At 53.7% G+C, this 16,332-nt stretch overlaps 1 protein-coding gene across 1 annotated transcript in view; it reads left to right on the forward strand.

Annotated features, from left to right (window-relative positions):
- Positions 1–1,025: 1,025 nt before the first annotated feature.
- The window catches only part of OLFML2A (olfactomedin like 2A), a 29,305-nt gene continuing 13,998 nt past the window's right edge, over positions 1,026–16,332 (forward strand). Inside the window, exon 1 of the mRNA XM_039506878.1 lies at positions 1,026–1,155. Within this exon, the coding sequence (XP_039362812.1) occupies positions 1,087–1,155 (69 nt within the window). The 5' untranslated portion in view covers positions 1,026–1,086. The remainder of the gene's footprint in view (positions 1,156–16,332) is intronic.

Genomic DNA, 16,332 nt, shown 5'->3' on the forward strand with positions numbered 1-16,332 from the left:
GTGAGGTGACACCCCCCTTCAATCAGCCATAGGGACTGGCTCCCTGTGTGTGTGTCTGCACCTCTGGTACAGAACCCAGAGCTGCCCGTTCCTGGAGTGCTTGGACGGACCCTGTGCACTGGGTGCAGGGGACACGGGGCACAGGGGACACTGGGGACATGGGTGCAGAGGACACAGGACACAGGGGGCACAGGGGACACTGGGGACATGGGTACAGAGGACACAGGACACAGGGGGCACAGGACACAGAGGACACGGGGCACAGGGGACACTGGGGACATGGGTACAGAGGACACTGGACACAGGGGGCACAGGACACGGGGCACAGGGGACACTGGGGACAAGGGTGCAGAGGACACAGGGGCACAGGGGACACGGGACATAGGGGACATGGGTACAAAGGACACAGGGGGCACAGGGGGCAGGGGACACAGGGCACAGGGGACACTGGGGACATGGGTGCAGAGGACACAGGGGGCACAGGGTGCAGAGGACACAGGGGGGCACAGGGGACACGGGGCACAGGGGACACAAGGGGCACAGGGCGCAGGGGACACAAGGGGCACAGGGGACACAGGGGACACGGGTGCAGAGGACACAGGGGCACAGGGCGCAGGGGACACTGGGGACATGGGTACAAAGGACACAGGACACACGGGGCACAGGGGACACAAGGGGCACAGGGCGCAGGGGACACTGGGGACATGGGTACAGAGGACACAGGGGGGCACAGGGGACACGGGGCACAGGGGACACAAGGGGCACAGGGCGCAGGGGACACTGAGGACACTGGGGACATGGGCGCAGAGGACACAAGGGGCTCAGGGGCAGAGGCTGCCGAGGGCGCCGCGTGCGGGGGCACCGGGCAGCGCCCGGTCCCCGGGCTCTGCGGAGCGGCGGGCGGGGCCGGGCCGGGCCCTGGGCCGGGAGCCCTGCGGGGCGGCGGACCCTGGGCTGTCACTCGTGGCTCCGCCTCCCGCTGCCCCCGGTGGAGCCGCCTGGAAGGGGCCGGGCGGCGCAGAGCCCACGAGGCGGCCGTGAGCGACGGGCTCTGCGGCCGGGCCGGCCCCGCACCTCCCCGCGGCCATGGGGGCGCTCGGCCTGGCCGTGCTGCGCCTCTCGCTGCTCGCCGCCGCCGCGCAGGCCGCCGGCCAGGTAAGCGGGCGCCGCGGGCGGGCAGGTGCCCCGGGCGGGCGAGCCGGAGCCGGAGCCGGGAGGTGCCTGGCGGTGGCAAAGCCCCGACGTCCCGCTCGCTGCTGGCGGGGCAGAGCAGCGGGCAGGGCCCCGGCGTGTCCACACGGGGCTCGCTGCGCCCGCGGCCCCGGCGAGGGAGGGACCCACAGGCGTGTCCGGGCTGCAGCGAAGGTGCATTTGGGGATCGGGCCAACCGCGCCTCGCGGGGCCTGGTTCTCCCAGACGGAGGCGCCCGGGGCTGGCCCGCGGGCAGCTGCCTGGTGCGGCTGAGAAGTGGGTCCCGCGAGGGTGGCGCTGCTCCTTGGGGCTAGTGGGTTTGGGGACGGATGCGGTGCGGAATAGCCCTGCTGGGTGGCGTGGGAACGGGCAGGCCAGTGCGAACACAGAACAAGAGGGGAAGCCAGGCCAGGAACCCCTGAATAAACACAGGGTGTCTGTGCTTTAGACACATAAACTAGCTCTGACTTTACTTCTCATCCCTCCGGGCTGGGTATTTTGTGCTTCCCTGCTTAAACCAGATGAGCTGAGACCCTAATGAACAAGCTGTGATGTTATCATGGTCCTCAGGGCCAGCTTCACCCCCCAGGCCCCCTTCATGGCTGAGAGGCCCCGGTGTTCATGCCAGGCCATTTTCACTTTTCAGTTCTCAGTCTATTCAGACTGAGTCACCAAAGTGCAGATTTGGGACCAGTGAATTCCATTGGGATTTATTAGTTGCCTTGCCAAGACAGCTGAGAGCCAAACGAGAGCGGCCGTGGTTTGCTGTCGTGCTGCGGTTTGGGTTAATGGCACCACATAGTTTGTAGCCCCAGCGTTCCCACTCTCCCGATTCCCTGCGCTGCCCCAGAAAGAGCTGCAGGAAAGCCTGTGCCCTGGCATAAAATGCCCCTATGCGGCCTTCTCCCAAGCAGCAGAATCAGGGCAATTCCACTGCTTTTCATCCCAACTTGGGCACCCACATGAGCATGTTTACATGAAGCATGACTTGCTCCTGTGCCCTATCACTGGGAATCAGATTCTGCCGTTGGTAGGATTCGTTCGATGCTCTTTCGTCTGAGTGGCATTGCATCAGGCTCGCTTGGCTGTCCCGAGCTGCGCTTTGAGGCATTCTGTATTCGTTCTGTCCTGGGTTTGTGCTGAGACCCACACCAGCCCAGCAGACCTTCTCCCTTTATATCTGCACGGCAGCTCCTGCTGCCCCGGGGCTCAGAGAGCAGCTGTGGTGCTGGAGAGATGTTCAGACACAAGACACTTAAGGGGTGCTCTGCAGTCACTAACCCTCCACTCAGGGAGTGCAGGGTGCAGGTTTCTGGCTGCCCAGTGCAAAAGAGTCCAGAGTAAGCTCAGGACAGGCAGCCAGTTGCGCACACGTGGTCTGTTGGCTCCTAAATGCATGTGGGGAATCCTGAGTGAGGATGTTCCACTCACTTCAAAAAGAACAAAAGCAAATCTTGGCTGTACTTTAGCTTGATGACCTTAATTGTGCTGCAAAGGAAAACTGGTAGGCTCAGCCCCTTGTGGGGAAGGAAAACCTTGATTCACATCTTGGGACCTCTTGTGGCTCACGAGTGGCCACTAGTTCTGGATTTGCAAATATAAGTTCTGGAGCTGTTCAGCTGTCTTTGGAAGTGGGAGCCCCACACAAGGCCTTTCACGGAGAAATACAGTGCACCCATCCCTGATCCCTGCCCTTGGCCTGTAGAACCCCCATCTTCCTCTGAAAAAATAACATTGTGGAGGCTAGTCATTCTGCTTTAGTTTAAGCGAAACCCTGTGACTGTGTGAAGCGCTCACAAGTCCCCTACACAGCAAGCCCAGGCAGTGAGGAATGAGCTTTCTTTGATTGTGAAACAACACCCCCTGCTCACACACAGTTTTCCCGGGGGAGGGGGGGGAGAAATGTTGGAAGCTGCTTAAACAAACTGTGCCTGGAATTGAACTACAAGAAAATAATCCCACTATCAAAACATGCCGGCTGCTGGTTGTGCAGAATTGTGAGGTGAACTCTTTGTTGCAGTGATTTCGCCCTAGCAAACGTTTAATCATACTGCCACCAGCACAAGCTTGAATGAAAGGAGTGTGAGCAAGTATGTGAGCATCCTGACATCCACAGAGGACAGACTGTGGAGTTGAATGTTTGGTGTGAGACCAAATTCCAAACAGAGTAAGAATCAGAATAGCGGCTGCTTGTTTTCAAGTGTGTATTTGGCTAATTGGAGATAGGGGCTACTCAGTTTGCACGTGCAAAGATGTAAAAAAAGACTGACACGCTGGTCGTTTAATGGGGGACGTTTGTTGGGTTGGAAAGTACCAGGATCCCTTAGTACAGCGGTTCTCGAACTGTGGGTCGGGACCCCAAAGTGGGTCACGACCCTGTTTTAATGGGGTCGCCAGGCCTGGTTTAGACTTGCTGGGGCCAGAGCCTGAGCCCCACCGCCCTGGGCTGAAGCCCAAGCTTAGGGCTTCAGCCCTGTGCAGCATGGCTCAGGTTACAGGCCCCCTTGGGCTTCAGCTTTGAGCCCCCCCAGTGGCGGGGTCAGGCTTTGTCCCCCTCTTCCCCCAGGGTGGACTCAGGCTTCGGTCCCCACTCCTGGGATCGTGTAGTAATTTTTGTTGTCAGAAGGGGGTCATGGTGCAACGAAGCTTGAGAAGCCCTGCCTTAGTAGTTGGGGTCAGCAGTTGTAAGCTCTGTTATTAGACCCTTTTAATGTCAAAATAGAATGGCCTGCATCCTGAGACACTCCCTCTTGGGGGAGGGGAGAGCCCTGGGGATGGGAAAGGTCTGTGTGCGAATACCAGACACGCTGTTCTCTGGATTTCCCACTGCCTGTCACTCTTAAGGAGCTGCTGTTGTACAGTGACACTGCTCCAATCCACTGCCCAGGACTGGGCTGTAGCAATTACGCCACAAGAAGCTGTGCAAAGCAGCAGAGTCATTACAGGAATGACTGAATGCCGGCACGGCTGAGGGGAATTACAAAAGCTAAAGGCCCCAGAACAATTAATGTCATCAAGCTAAAGCACAGCTAGTACTGGCATCTGTTCTTTCTGAAGTGACTGGAACATTGCTAACATGGGCTTGCGGGGGTTGTTTATGGGGGAATAGGGATTTTGGATGAGCTTTTCAAAAGAGTCCACCCACACCCTGCTGACGTGTGCACCTAACTGCCAAAGGTGCCTTTGAAAATCCCATCCTGCTGTTTATTAAGGACTTCAGTTGCTTTTCATATGAAGTTAATTAAGCTGAAAACTGCAGCCATGAGAATATTCTTCTCATGTGATTTTAATAGGAGTCAGTCATTGGCCACCCACATGGGAGATGGGTTAGGATTTAAATATTGTCCTTGCCCAAGAGCCCACAGCATCTCAAGAGAAACAGCCTGGCCTGCTCGTGCAAGGAGCACGTTAGCCTGTGATAGGCTTTGCGGAGGGCTGTATAGCAGTGCACTCACTACTTTGCCTGTCTTGCACTCAGGTGTTTCAGCTTGTGCAGTATTTTGCTGGCTAGTCAGCTGGTAACCAGATGTGTCACTTACAGACATTTCGCAGAAAGCCAGGATTTAGTCCAGGCTTCAGGAATACATTTAGTTGTCCAAGCTGCCTCCTGCGTACCTCATCCTCTGAGGCATAAGTCAAAAGATGGCAGGTGTATAAACAGAGAAGTTTTCCAGATTCCTCTTTAAGGAATCCAGGCACTCGAAGTTGGCTGTACGTAGCAGATTCTCTTGCTCTGTCACGTTTGGCTTCCTTATGCCCAGCACAAAAGAGGGATTCTTCTCCAAGGTAGGCAGATGGAGTGAGTCTGAAGGGTCTTGCCCTCATGGACTGGTGAGAAAAGGCCTGAGCTTTCCAGGTGCTCTGCACCTGAGGACACCATGCAGATGAAGGTGGCGCTGCTGCCACTTCTGGTGTCATTGAGCCTGCCTCTGTTGCATGTAGTCTCTCTCATAGACCCTGTTGGGCCATGACGACATGGCGTTGAACGGTTTGTGCTAAGCCTGCATATGAATGCTGGGTAGGAGGTGGAAGTGGAAGAGGAGAATTACATGGTTTCCACCACATGATGAGAACATCCTTCCAGCAGCCGACAGCTGCACGGGATGGGAGTACAGCCGCTTGTCTTTGTGCTGCAGAAGTGTCGACACAAGTGTTTATTCCCCTGCCTGTGGAATAAAAGAAGCTGGGGGAGATTTCATTACTAAGGGTGCCTCTCAAAATAATGGTGTCTCTTAGATGTTCATGCTGAGGACTGATGCTAAAAGACTGCAGAGCCTAAACACCACTTGGCTAAGTCACTAGAGTCCTGCAGTAGAAAGGGGAGAACCCTAACTAGAGTGGCGTTCCCCACCTGTAACTTCTCCAGAGTGAGGGGCATCTGGTCTCCTGCTGAAGAAGGCAACCTTGTAGGTATCTGGAACAATGAGTGACACAAAGTAAAGAGGGAGCACTGATTAGTTGGCTCCACTTCTAGCTGCATTACTCTTACACTTACACAGGATGGGAGAATGTACATAGCATGTAACAAAAGTCTGCCAGAAAGCCCCCAAATTCTCATGTCTAGAGGACACAGGACAAAGCATTGTTCTTACCCAGGCTCTTACCCATGTCTCATGTGATACCACTGTTACTGTGGGAGCATCTCCATTCAGGAATAAGCAAGCCACAAAGATGTATCTCAATGGGGGTGTGGGTGTGGGAATGGGGCGATAGTGAAGTGCAGGGATCAAAAAGGATGAGAATTTCTTCTCACTAAAATTAGTTGGACGCTGTCCTGTCTACAGACCCCTTGCACACCCAGGAGACCTTTCCGACTGCCCATTCTCTGTGGCTTTGCAGAGAGAGGCATTGCAGAAGGGTTTCTTTCAACACTGCTACATTGTCTGCTGACTTTTCCTCAGCAAATAATACAAGCAGCCAAGTGAGCAATACGCAGGGGACAGCTGAGTTGCTTCTCTTTCTTCACTGTCAATTTGAACAGCTTGACTTTGCAAGTGCTCCACCTTCCCATCAAGGGAACCCTGCCCAGAGCACACTCTCTCCCTCCTTCTGTTTCAGTCTGAATCTGAGTATTGGTTTTTTTCTGTTCTTGGGCACAAAAATCCAGCCTGGGATTCCCTTGCCACCAGGGATGACAGCTGGCTAAAAAAACACTTGCACCAGTGCAGGACACCTTAGTCTTTCCCATTAACCACCCAAGTCATTTGGAGTAAATGGCGTGTGAGAGTATCCTACTCCACATGTCTGTGGCTCCCCAGACTTGCTGTCTGGCTCAGTTCTTTTCAGTCGTATGTGCTGGTTGCATAGGAAATAAGCCGTCTGCGGCTGGCTCCCAGAAGGAATGGTTTGGGCCCAACAGCGGCACTGCTTACTCCCCAAACATTCGTTGTTGAAAAAAGTTGGGCCAAATTTATCATTTGTGCAGTTGGGTTCAGCTCCCACTAGCTTCAGCAGAAATGGCATCTGCTTATGTCAGGGCCCTTATGGTTTAATGACCTATCTGCATGTTATCAGGGAGAGGGGGGCCTTTAATACAACCATCTGAACACAGGGGTCGGGTTTATAGTGATATCAGCTGAGCTCAGCCCCTCTGCAAGTGCCTGCTGCAGCCTTCCAGACACCTCTGAGCGGGCGACGTGACCAGGAGGGGGCTGTGCTCAGAGATGGATTCTCAGCTGGGTGCAATGCACTGCAGCTGAGTGACCTTTGTGGAATAAACTTCAGAGAGATGTTTTTTTTAAGGCTTCCTTGTTTATAGGGAGGCCTTGTTGTATAAATAGAACACATGGTTCCGGCTGAAGGAAGCTGTTTAAAAGGCAAAGCCTTGGTTTCTATGTAAAGGAAAGCAGAATGCCCCGGTTCCCTACCCAGAAGCCCTTTACACAGCAAAGGTAGAGGGGGCAAAGCGCAGCCAGAGGCAGCCTACGAGGGTCTTTGGCACCGCTTGCAGTCCCCCTTCTCTTTGCCAGAGGTACGGCCAGCAGAAGCTACAGGGCCCAATGTGCCAGACTCCATCTTGATGTGAGCTGAACAGTGTTGTCCATTGCCTGTGCTAAGGTACGGTAGGAAGGGCTGCTGCAAATTTGGTGCAGCCCTTGGGCTCCCGGCAAGTGGCCCTTGTGTGTCTCAGCTGGAGAGAGCCTGGGGGCCCCGATCCAGGGAGTGATTTGCTCAAATACAGGTTTAAAAGCACTAGGGGTGATGGCTGTGGCCAGCTGTACACTACAGACATCTGCTGGCAATGCTCTGTTGGGCAGGGCCGTCTCTAGCACGATGGGGCCCTGATCTCAGCTGGGTCCTCTGGTGCTCTTGTAATGCAAGTAATAACTCACTAAACTCATCCCTGGGCAGAGGGGCCAGCAGAAGGCCTGTGCCCCACTTAGGGACCACTGAAGTGCGATGGCTGGTCCGGCTCTCCATCCGGGGGTGAATTTCACCCTCGAAGGACAAAGCTGCCACGGAGCTCTAGTAGCAAACAAGGGCAGCCCAGCCCAGCTGCTGCTCGATTCCTCCACTGAGAGTGGGTGGCTTTAGTACAGGAAGCTGGAGTCATTCCTCCCTGGAGGTGTTAATTGAGACACCACATCCACCCCAACAAGGGGCGGGATCCGATTCAGATGTTCCAGGGGTATTTTTGTTGCACTTCGTTAATTTCAGCTCTGTTCGTCATTGGAAACATGGGCTCTACGCTGGAAAACCTGGAGCTCCCAGCGTACCCAGTCGGCACTGTGTGTGTAGAGCTGGGAGGGAAGCTGGCCTCCGGCTGAATCGCACACGCAAACTGATCCACGTCAGTCAAGCCCCCATGTGAGATGATGGACAACGTTGATTAAAGCAAAAATAAATAACCTCTGAGAGAGTGGAAGGAGCACTGGCTGTTTGTGCCAGGAAGGACGAAACGGCCCTCTGCGGGATTATGAATCGTCATGGCTGTTTGTATAAACAGGCCCCATTGCCATGGGGAGGGCAGAGGGCCACGCACAAGGAAAATATTGGAACCTTGAGAAGTTGTGTTTGTGTAAAAGAATCCCATTGACCAGCTGCGTTCTCCCGTCTCTCCCCCCTGCCATTGTCTCCTCCTGCTACACTCCTGGCAAGGGGCTTATTAGAGCTTGTTAAAATGTACAGCTCTCCCCGTTGGTTTCATTCTGTCTAGTGACATGTCCCCCACTCTCCTCTTTTCTGGGGTTTCCAGATGAAAAGGGGGAAGCTTGTTTGAAATGCAAAACACAGGAAACATTTTGCCTCTGTTTAATGAATGAAAGCTCCTGGCACTGCAGATTGTTTACTAGAGATTGTGGGAATCTTGCAGACGTTTTCTGTGCTGCACTGGAAGCCCAACCACGCAGGGGAAAGTAATCCCGGGGTTACAATTTCTTGGCCATGGTGATCTCAGTGATAGTGTAAACATGGTGAGATTTGCATGGAAATAGGGAAGGGCTTTACATGTGAGTCATCGCAATAAGGCCTCTACCTGCTTAGGATCTGAGCCCTGCTCTGGCTGTTCTAATGAGTCCTGCCTGGAGATAGGCTGAAATAGTTCCAGTGAGTCTGAGGTTTGTATATTGTTCATGGATCTGCCTCTGTCAGCACCACATCACCTGCTACGAGTGGGCCCAGAAATCTGGAGAACTTCCAAACACTTCTCTCCTGCCCGTGTGGTCTGCAGATGTTCACAAGGGAGAGAGGGTCTGATGGAAGGAAGGGGGGTCTTGGGGTTAAGGGCCTATACTGGGACTTGAGACCCCAGATCGGTTCCCAGATCTGACACAGACTCCCTGTGAGACCCTGGGCAAGTCATTTAATTGCTCTGTGCCTCAGTTTCCCATCAGTAGCACGGGGATAATAATGCACCTTTTCCCCCACCCTTTGTAGACTGTAAGCTCTTCAGAGCAGGGCCTGGGTGTGTGTACAGGGCCATACACAATGGCGCCTGAGCTTGGCTGAGGCCTCTCGGTGATAATCAGTGTCTTGGAATGGGCTCTTACTACCTTATATTCATCCCTTAAAATTCCTGTCCCCCGGGTGAGCTCAGTTCTTATTACCAGTGTGATCCACCCTCCCTTTGCTCGACACCGGTGAGAGCAGCAGGATGTACCGGCTTTCGCTGTTTTCTCAGCCAGGCATTAGAGGAGAATAACTCCCGCTGGGTGAGTTGTGGTTTTGCTCCCCTAAGGAGCCAGACCCTCGTGGTTACAGCTCCCTGGTCAAAGAGCCAGCACTGCCGTCTGGGCTATGTAAGATTCAGGTCAGGCGGCTTTCTGAGCAAAGCCCCCTAACAAAGCTCTCGTTTGGTCACCGATGCTCTCCCTGACCCAGTGTGAGTCTTCCTGTAAATGTTCTCTCCGGTATTAAGGGCTCGTGGCACTGGTGGAAGCTGGATACACAATGTCTGTAGGTTTTAGTCACTTGTAATGAGGGACAATGGAGCCGCCTTCATGGTGACCCTGTTGTTGCAGTGTCGTCCCCAGCACTATGTCCTGGCTTTACTGCCTCAGCAGTTTCAATCAGCAAGCAAACAGAGTGCTTGGAGTCACACCCTACAGCAGTTTCACAGAATGGGAGATTAGAGGGAAGCAGCCCCTTGGCGCTGTCTGGCGGATGTGATGCCCCCAGGGCTTGTGTGTGAAACGGCGGCAAACCACGCTGAGCTGTCCCCCGGAAATAGAACAATGGCTGGGGCAGGCAACCTGCTCCAGCCCCGATCCCGGTGTCTCATGTGGGCATAGCTGACTGAAGACGCTGATGAGAAGGTGCTGGCAGGTGTCGTTGCTCAGCACCCAGGCACTCTGTTATCCAGCCATTGTTTGCCCTTGGGAGACTGCCCAGTGAGGGAGACATCACTTCAGTCACCTTATGACACCCGGTGCCCAGTGACAAGAGGAGAACAAACCGCACATGGACGCCGGGCACAATGTACATTCATTTCAAGGGCAGCAGTGGAACACTGCAGCTTTGCTCCGCTGCCCATAGGGGCATGCACCAGCCATCATCCCACTGCCACAGCACTGCTGTTGGGGTGCTCAGCCGCGCGGGGGTGCAGGACTGGGCGCTCGGTGCACTAGCCAAACAATGGTGGGTTGGCTCTTTTAATTCAGTAGAAGAGATAACTGGACGGCTGTCAATGGCAGGTAGCAGAGGAGAGGGGGCCAAAAAGCCCTGGCCAGCTACCAAAGAAGGTGGAGTATGGCTAGATTTGTCATCAGATTAACTCCGTTGGCTTCTGTGCAGTTGCTCTGGGGATGGATTGGGCCCAGCGGGTAGCTGTATTGGTCACCATGTGCGTGTTTATAAAGTTGTTATATTTTACATACAAAAAACTATGTTAAAAGGTTTCAAATTCAAACAGCCTCAGATCCTCGTCCCAGTCCCAGTCTCCCTCGCCGCCACCCATAGCTCCTTATCTCTGTCTCCCAGCCCAAGGTCCCCTCCCCTCCTCATCCCAGGGGATTTACCCGTTTACAGCATTGGTGAGACCAGTCCTGGAATATTGTGTCCACTTCTCATGTCCACGTTTTAAAAAGAGTTTTACTCAGGGGCGGCTCTAGGTATTTTGCTGCCCCAAGCACGGCAGGCAGGCTGCCTTCCCTGGCTTGACTGCGGGAGGTCCCCGGTCCCGCGGATTCGGCGGCAGCCTGCAGGGGGTCCGCCGAAGCCGCGGGACCAGCGGACCCTCCACAGGCATGCCACCGAAGGCAACCTGCCTGCCGCCCTCGTGGCGACCGGCAGAGCGCCTCCCGCGGCTTGCCGCCCCAAGCACGCGCTTGGCCTGCTGGTGCCTGGAGCCGCCCCTGATATTACTCCCCCAGCCTGGACACCATCCCTGCCTTCCCAGGTCTCAGACTCTTCTGCATGATCCGCCCCTTGTCTGCTCTTCGGTGCACTGTTTTGGCTCCAGTCTCTTTGTAAGATTTTCAAGCAGATGCATTTCTGCCTTTCCACACTTGGCTCCCATCTCACTGGTGAGTGCCCTGCAGTGCAGCCCAGTGCACTAGACACTGTCAGTCTGAAAGGCCCCGGCTGCTGGGTCTGTGCAGACAAGCTCAGCTCAGCCCCTTTCCATGAAGCCCTGGCTTTAAATAATGTTAGCACATGCACAGCTGCATCAGCCTCCCCGCAGAGCACACACATCCACACTCCACCACACTGCCAGCTACACACAGTTCTGCACACACTGCCAGCTACACACAAAAGTACTTGCTGATTGAGGCCTGCACAGACACACACAGGGCCTCACTCAAACACCAGCATTAACCTACACACACACACACACACACACACACCATATGCCATCAATTGTCCACCTGATCTTTTGTAAAAATAAAATACATTTTAAAAGCTGAGGAATATTTACCCTCCTCCCTGAAACACTCTGACGTCGTTCTTAAAGATCCTCTGCAGGAACATTCAGTGGCATGGCAAGGGCATGAAAACCCCAACAGCTGCTAGGAGACTGGCCTGCTCCTGGGCAGGGCGGGTTTGGGATCGGCGTGCCACAGACAGAGATAAAAGGTCGGTGCATTTCCTTTCTGCTGAGCAGTGCCGTTCAGAAGGGCCGTTGCTATGGCACCACTTCAGCAAGCTTTGTCCAGCGGATGAGGATCAGAGTGGGTGACAAATGGTTCCAACTGGGCTCCATGCAGATTCCAGCTGTTTACTGAGGGGTTCATCTCTCTTCTGAGGACAAGACTTTAAGTTAGTTTGCGAGACTTGGCAGGAAGTGGCTCCGCACTTACTATGCTGCACTGCTTAATGTCTCTGCTAGAAAGGGTCATGGACTCAGGGGCCAGCTGTGACATTTGGATCCAAACCCAAATTCCCCGGAAGTTCAGGTCCATCTCTGCTCAGCACTGATAATGCTGATGCTTGTTGTAGATCTGCTGCTCTGGGCGGCCACAGCTCCTCAGATCCAGAGCAAGTTCACACGCTGGCACCCAGTTAGAAGCTGGCACCTCTCTCTCCTGTCTGCTGCAGCTCAGCATGCTCCTGCTGGTGCCAGCTGTACTCCACATGTGGGCTGTGCTGGGGACAGCTAGCGCTCCATGCCGGGGTCCTCGGATGCTTTGGCCAAGGCGGGGACATACGTACAAGTCTTGCTCACCCCTGGCGGGAGCAGGAGCAGAACTTAGAGCCTATCAGCTGAGAGAGATTCTCCACTAAGGTTAACCAAGCCAGAGATGTCCCCAACACGGTGCCCGCGGGTGCAATGGTGCCCGCTGGGGCATCTATGTGCACCCGCGTACTGGCTGGCGGACAAGCATCTGCCGAAATGCCACCGAAAAGCAGCATCACCAAGAGGTGCCACCGCCAAAACGCTGCTGATTTTCGGCAGCATTTTGGCGGTGACACGTCTTGATGACGCTATTTGGGCAGCGATGCCTCTTGATGACGCCGCTTTTCGGTGGCATTTCGGCGGATGCTTATCCGCCGGCCACGGACCTCGGTGGCTCGTCGTCCGGCGCCCGCCACCCGGAAATGGTTGGGGACCACTGCTCTAGGATGAGCCAGAGTGAGCCAGGACAGAGTCCTCACAGTCAGAGAAATATCCGACTGGAAGGGGCCTCGAGAAGTCATCTAGTCCAGCCACCTGTGCTGAGGCAGGACCAAGTAAACCTAGTCCATCCCTGACGGGTGTTTGTCCAGACTGGTCTTAAAAACCTCCAGTGACAGGGATTCCACAACCTCCCTTGGAAGCTGTGCCAGAGCTTAGCTCCCCCTAGAGTTAGAGAGTTTTTCCTAATATCACCTAATCTCCCTTGCTGCAGATTAAGCCCATTGCTTCTTGTTCTAACTTCAGTGCACATGGAGAACAACTGATCACTGTCCTCTTTATTGCAGCCCTTAACATATTTGAAGACTGTTTTCAGGTCCCCTTTCAGGTTTTTTTTTCTCAAGACTAAACATGTCCAATTTTTTAACCTTTCCTCATGGGTCAGGTTTTCTCATCCTTTGATCATTTTTGTTGCTCTCCTCTGGACTATCTCCAGTTTGTCCACATCTTTCTTAAAGTGCAGCACCCAGGCTTGGACACGGTGCCCCAGCTCAGACCTCACCAGTGCCAAGCAGAGCAGGACAGTTACCAACCGAGGCTCACATACCACATTCCTGTTAATGCACCCTAGAATGATGCTCGCCTTTTTCACAACCACATCACATTGCTGGCTCGTATTCAGTTTGGGATCCACTCTAAGCCCCAGACTCTTTCCGCAGTACTGCCACCTAGCCAGTTATTCCCCATCTTGTACATTTGACTTTCCTTCCAAAGCGAAGTGCTTTTATACTTTTCTTTATTGAAGTTCATCTTGCACGACAGGCTGCTTCATGTAAAAGATGAAGGCAAAGGGTGGGGGAGAGGGATAGCTCAGTGGTTTGAGCATTGGCCAGCTAAACCCAGGGTTGTGAGTTCAATCCTTGAGGGGGCCACTTAGGGAACTGGGATAAAAATCTGTCTGGGGATTGGTCCTGCTTTGAGCAGGGGGTTGGCCTAGATGATCTCCTGAGGTCTCTTCCAACCTGGATATTCTATGATTCTATGAAGGGCTCTATCTAGCCCCACTGCAAGCTGCCATAATACCACTGAGATCCATGGCTGAATCTGGCCCAATGAGAATGACCTCTCAGGCAAAGGACATGGTATGGAGACATCTGTCCCAGAGGAAGTGCAGCTGGCCGCAGCCTTGGAACTCTGTCCTGGGTTTGTTGTTCCCAGCCAGGGAATGCTGAGCCCAAGCCCAGCTCTGACACTGGCCTTGCTCAGGAGCTGGGAGGACAGAGATGAGCAAAATATTCACCTCCTTTGTTCGTGAACTGATAGGAAAATTCTCCTAATGGTTTGGGGACTTGCACCCCCCCCTCCCCCAATGGCTTGGGGGCAGTGTTTGAAGTTTGAGCTTGGATGTTGGACTTGGTGCAGCTAACCAGTGCAGCTCGATTGTCAGTGGCCTAATGTCACAGTCAAATCTGCAGCTCAGAATTTGAGTGGAATTCAGCGCTGGGTCGGGGGACAGATCACAGCTGGGATGAGGGCTAGGCACTTTGGGATGTAGTGGGACATAGGTCGTACCTAGACCTTGTGCTGGCTCTGGGCAGCTTTCGTGAATATCCGAGCAGTTGACCTTAGCCTCAGCCTTTGTGCCGCGGTGCCTGACAGCCCCTCTGTTTGTGGGAAGCAAATACAAAAGGGTCACGAATGCCATCCAGCCGGAGCTGGGCTTTGCTTATGAGTTATTTGCCTGAGGCTTTTTCCCACTGTCCCCGCATTCCACATGATTCTTCACCGAAAGTGCGGGATAGACCTACGGGTTACTAAGTCTGGGTTTTCTCCTCTGGAGTGGCTTAGACAGGGTCACTCTGAATGACCCTGTTGGTGACTTGCTTGTCCCACACTGGTATTTCTGCTTTCCTTGTGGTCTCTTGGCACTTCTCTGGGTATTCCCATACGGCAGCTCAGTCACTGCTGTTTCTGCTGCCCACCAGGCCGTTCCAGTATCTGGGCAGGCCTGGGTTTTCCCATGACTCTGGATAGAAGATGTGCACATCTGTTTCCAATCCCCTGGCAGTGCTACTCCACTGAAGCACATCAGCAGTGAAGCTCGCTGCATGGAATAATGTCAGCATCATAGCTCAGCACTCCCGGAGACTTGCACCTTTTAGGTCTGGCCTGTTAGCTTCAATGGGGTGGGGAAGTGTCAGGAAATGCAGCATTGTTTAAAGGCCATGTGAGGCCTGGTTCCTGGGAAATGCAGGTCACTTGGGGATTAGGAGGTGGGAGTTCCAGTGAGCTCTTCAAAGGTCAGTAAGGAAACCTACCAATTACTGAGCCTCGCTTCTTTATTATCTGAAAGGGATGGACCTCACTCCGGCTGCTCCATGATTTTGTTGATTTCAGCATGAGTCAAGCAGCTTGTTACATACATAACTCATGAAAAATGTCAAGTTTTATGTAGCACGAGGTGTGGTTAGTGGCTTGGGGAAACCTAACAAGGATATGAGGAAAACACTCTGGCTGTGCGTGGACGGTTTGCAAGAAGAGCAGTTGTAATGGACCCAGATCCCTTATTCAGAGGAGCGGCCCTTGTGCTGCATTCCCACAGCAGCTTTAAAACTGACAAGGAAAGGAATTCTAATCCCCCCCACCCACACACAAAACACACACACCCCCCTTGGGGAAATTGTCTGTCACGCACCCTTTTGTAACTAGGCCATAATTGCAATAAAGAAAAATAATGAAGGTTGAGGGCATGGAAACTTTTATACCCCCTTAACTCCTCTCCCTTCAAACCTATTGCCAGATCCTCTGTTGCCACAGTGGGCCCAGCTCCATCGACTTCCATAGAGCTGCACCAATTTACCCCAGCTGAGAACCTGCCTACGGCTGGGGAGATCCTCCTCCAGGCCATGAGAACACAATGTGAAGAGGCTGGTCTCTGTCCTTGGCTGGGATTTACTCATTCACAGTTGTGAAAATTACCTTGGTGCCAACCCAGAGCTGTGTGTGAATTGAGATGATATTGAGTAACGCAGAAAGATTCCAACTCCCTCCTGCCCCTGCGCTGGTCCGTGACGTTTCTCTAGCAGCCTTTGCTCTGGTATCTCTTGCCACTGAACAGTATTCTCTATAAATAGCTGTCTGCAGGGCTGCCTTGTACCACAGGAATGAACGCAATGTGCAGCAGCAGCCGCCATACCCTCTTCTGCTCCCAGTGGCTTCTGTGCAATACCCTGTGAAGGAACCCACTCTTCCTCAGGCATCAGCAGACACTGTAGGCCTGGGACAGCCCTTAAGCTTTCAGTCTGCCTCGGCTAAACTAGGAAGCCAGTTCTGCTGACCAGGCCTGGGACCCTGGCATCTCCTGAGACTAGCAAGTCCTTTCAAAGGTGCAGTGCCCTTTGCTGGGCCTGGCCTGCTGCTTAGCTGGCTTTGAGAGTTACACAGCAGTCTGAAAACGGGCCTTTAGCAATCATGCATACTCCCTGCAGTGCTGGAGCCTGAAATGCCACTGTCCTGCAGCGGGGTTCCCACTGAAAAATGAGCCCCTGTATGAATGGGTAGGGACTAGTGCAGCTCCATTGATTTCAATACGCCAGGTCTGACTTTTCTCCAGTGCAAAAGCGCTCAGCTCCCAGCAACTCCCATTGTTC

This window comes from Mauremys reevesii, linkage group 19 (assembly GCF_016161935.1).
Source record: "Mauremys reevesii isolate NIE-2019 linkage group 19, ASM1616193v1, whole genome shotgun sequence".
Lineage (NCBI taxonomy): Eukaryota > Metazoa > Chordata > Testudines > Geoemydidae > Mauremys > Mauremys reevesii.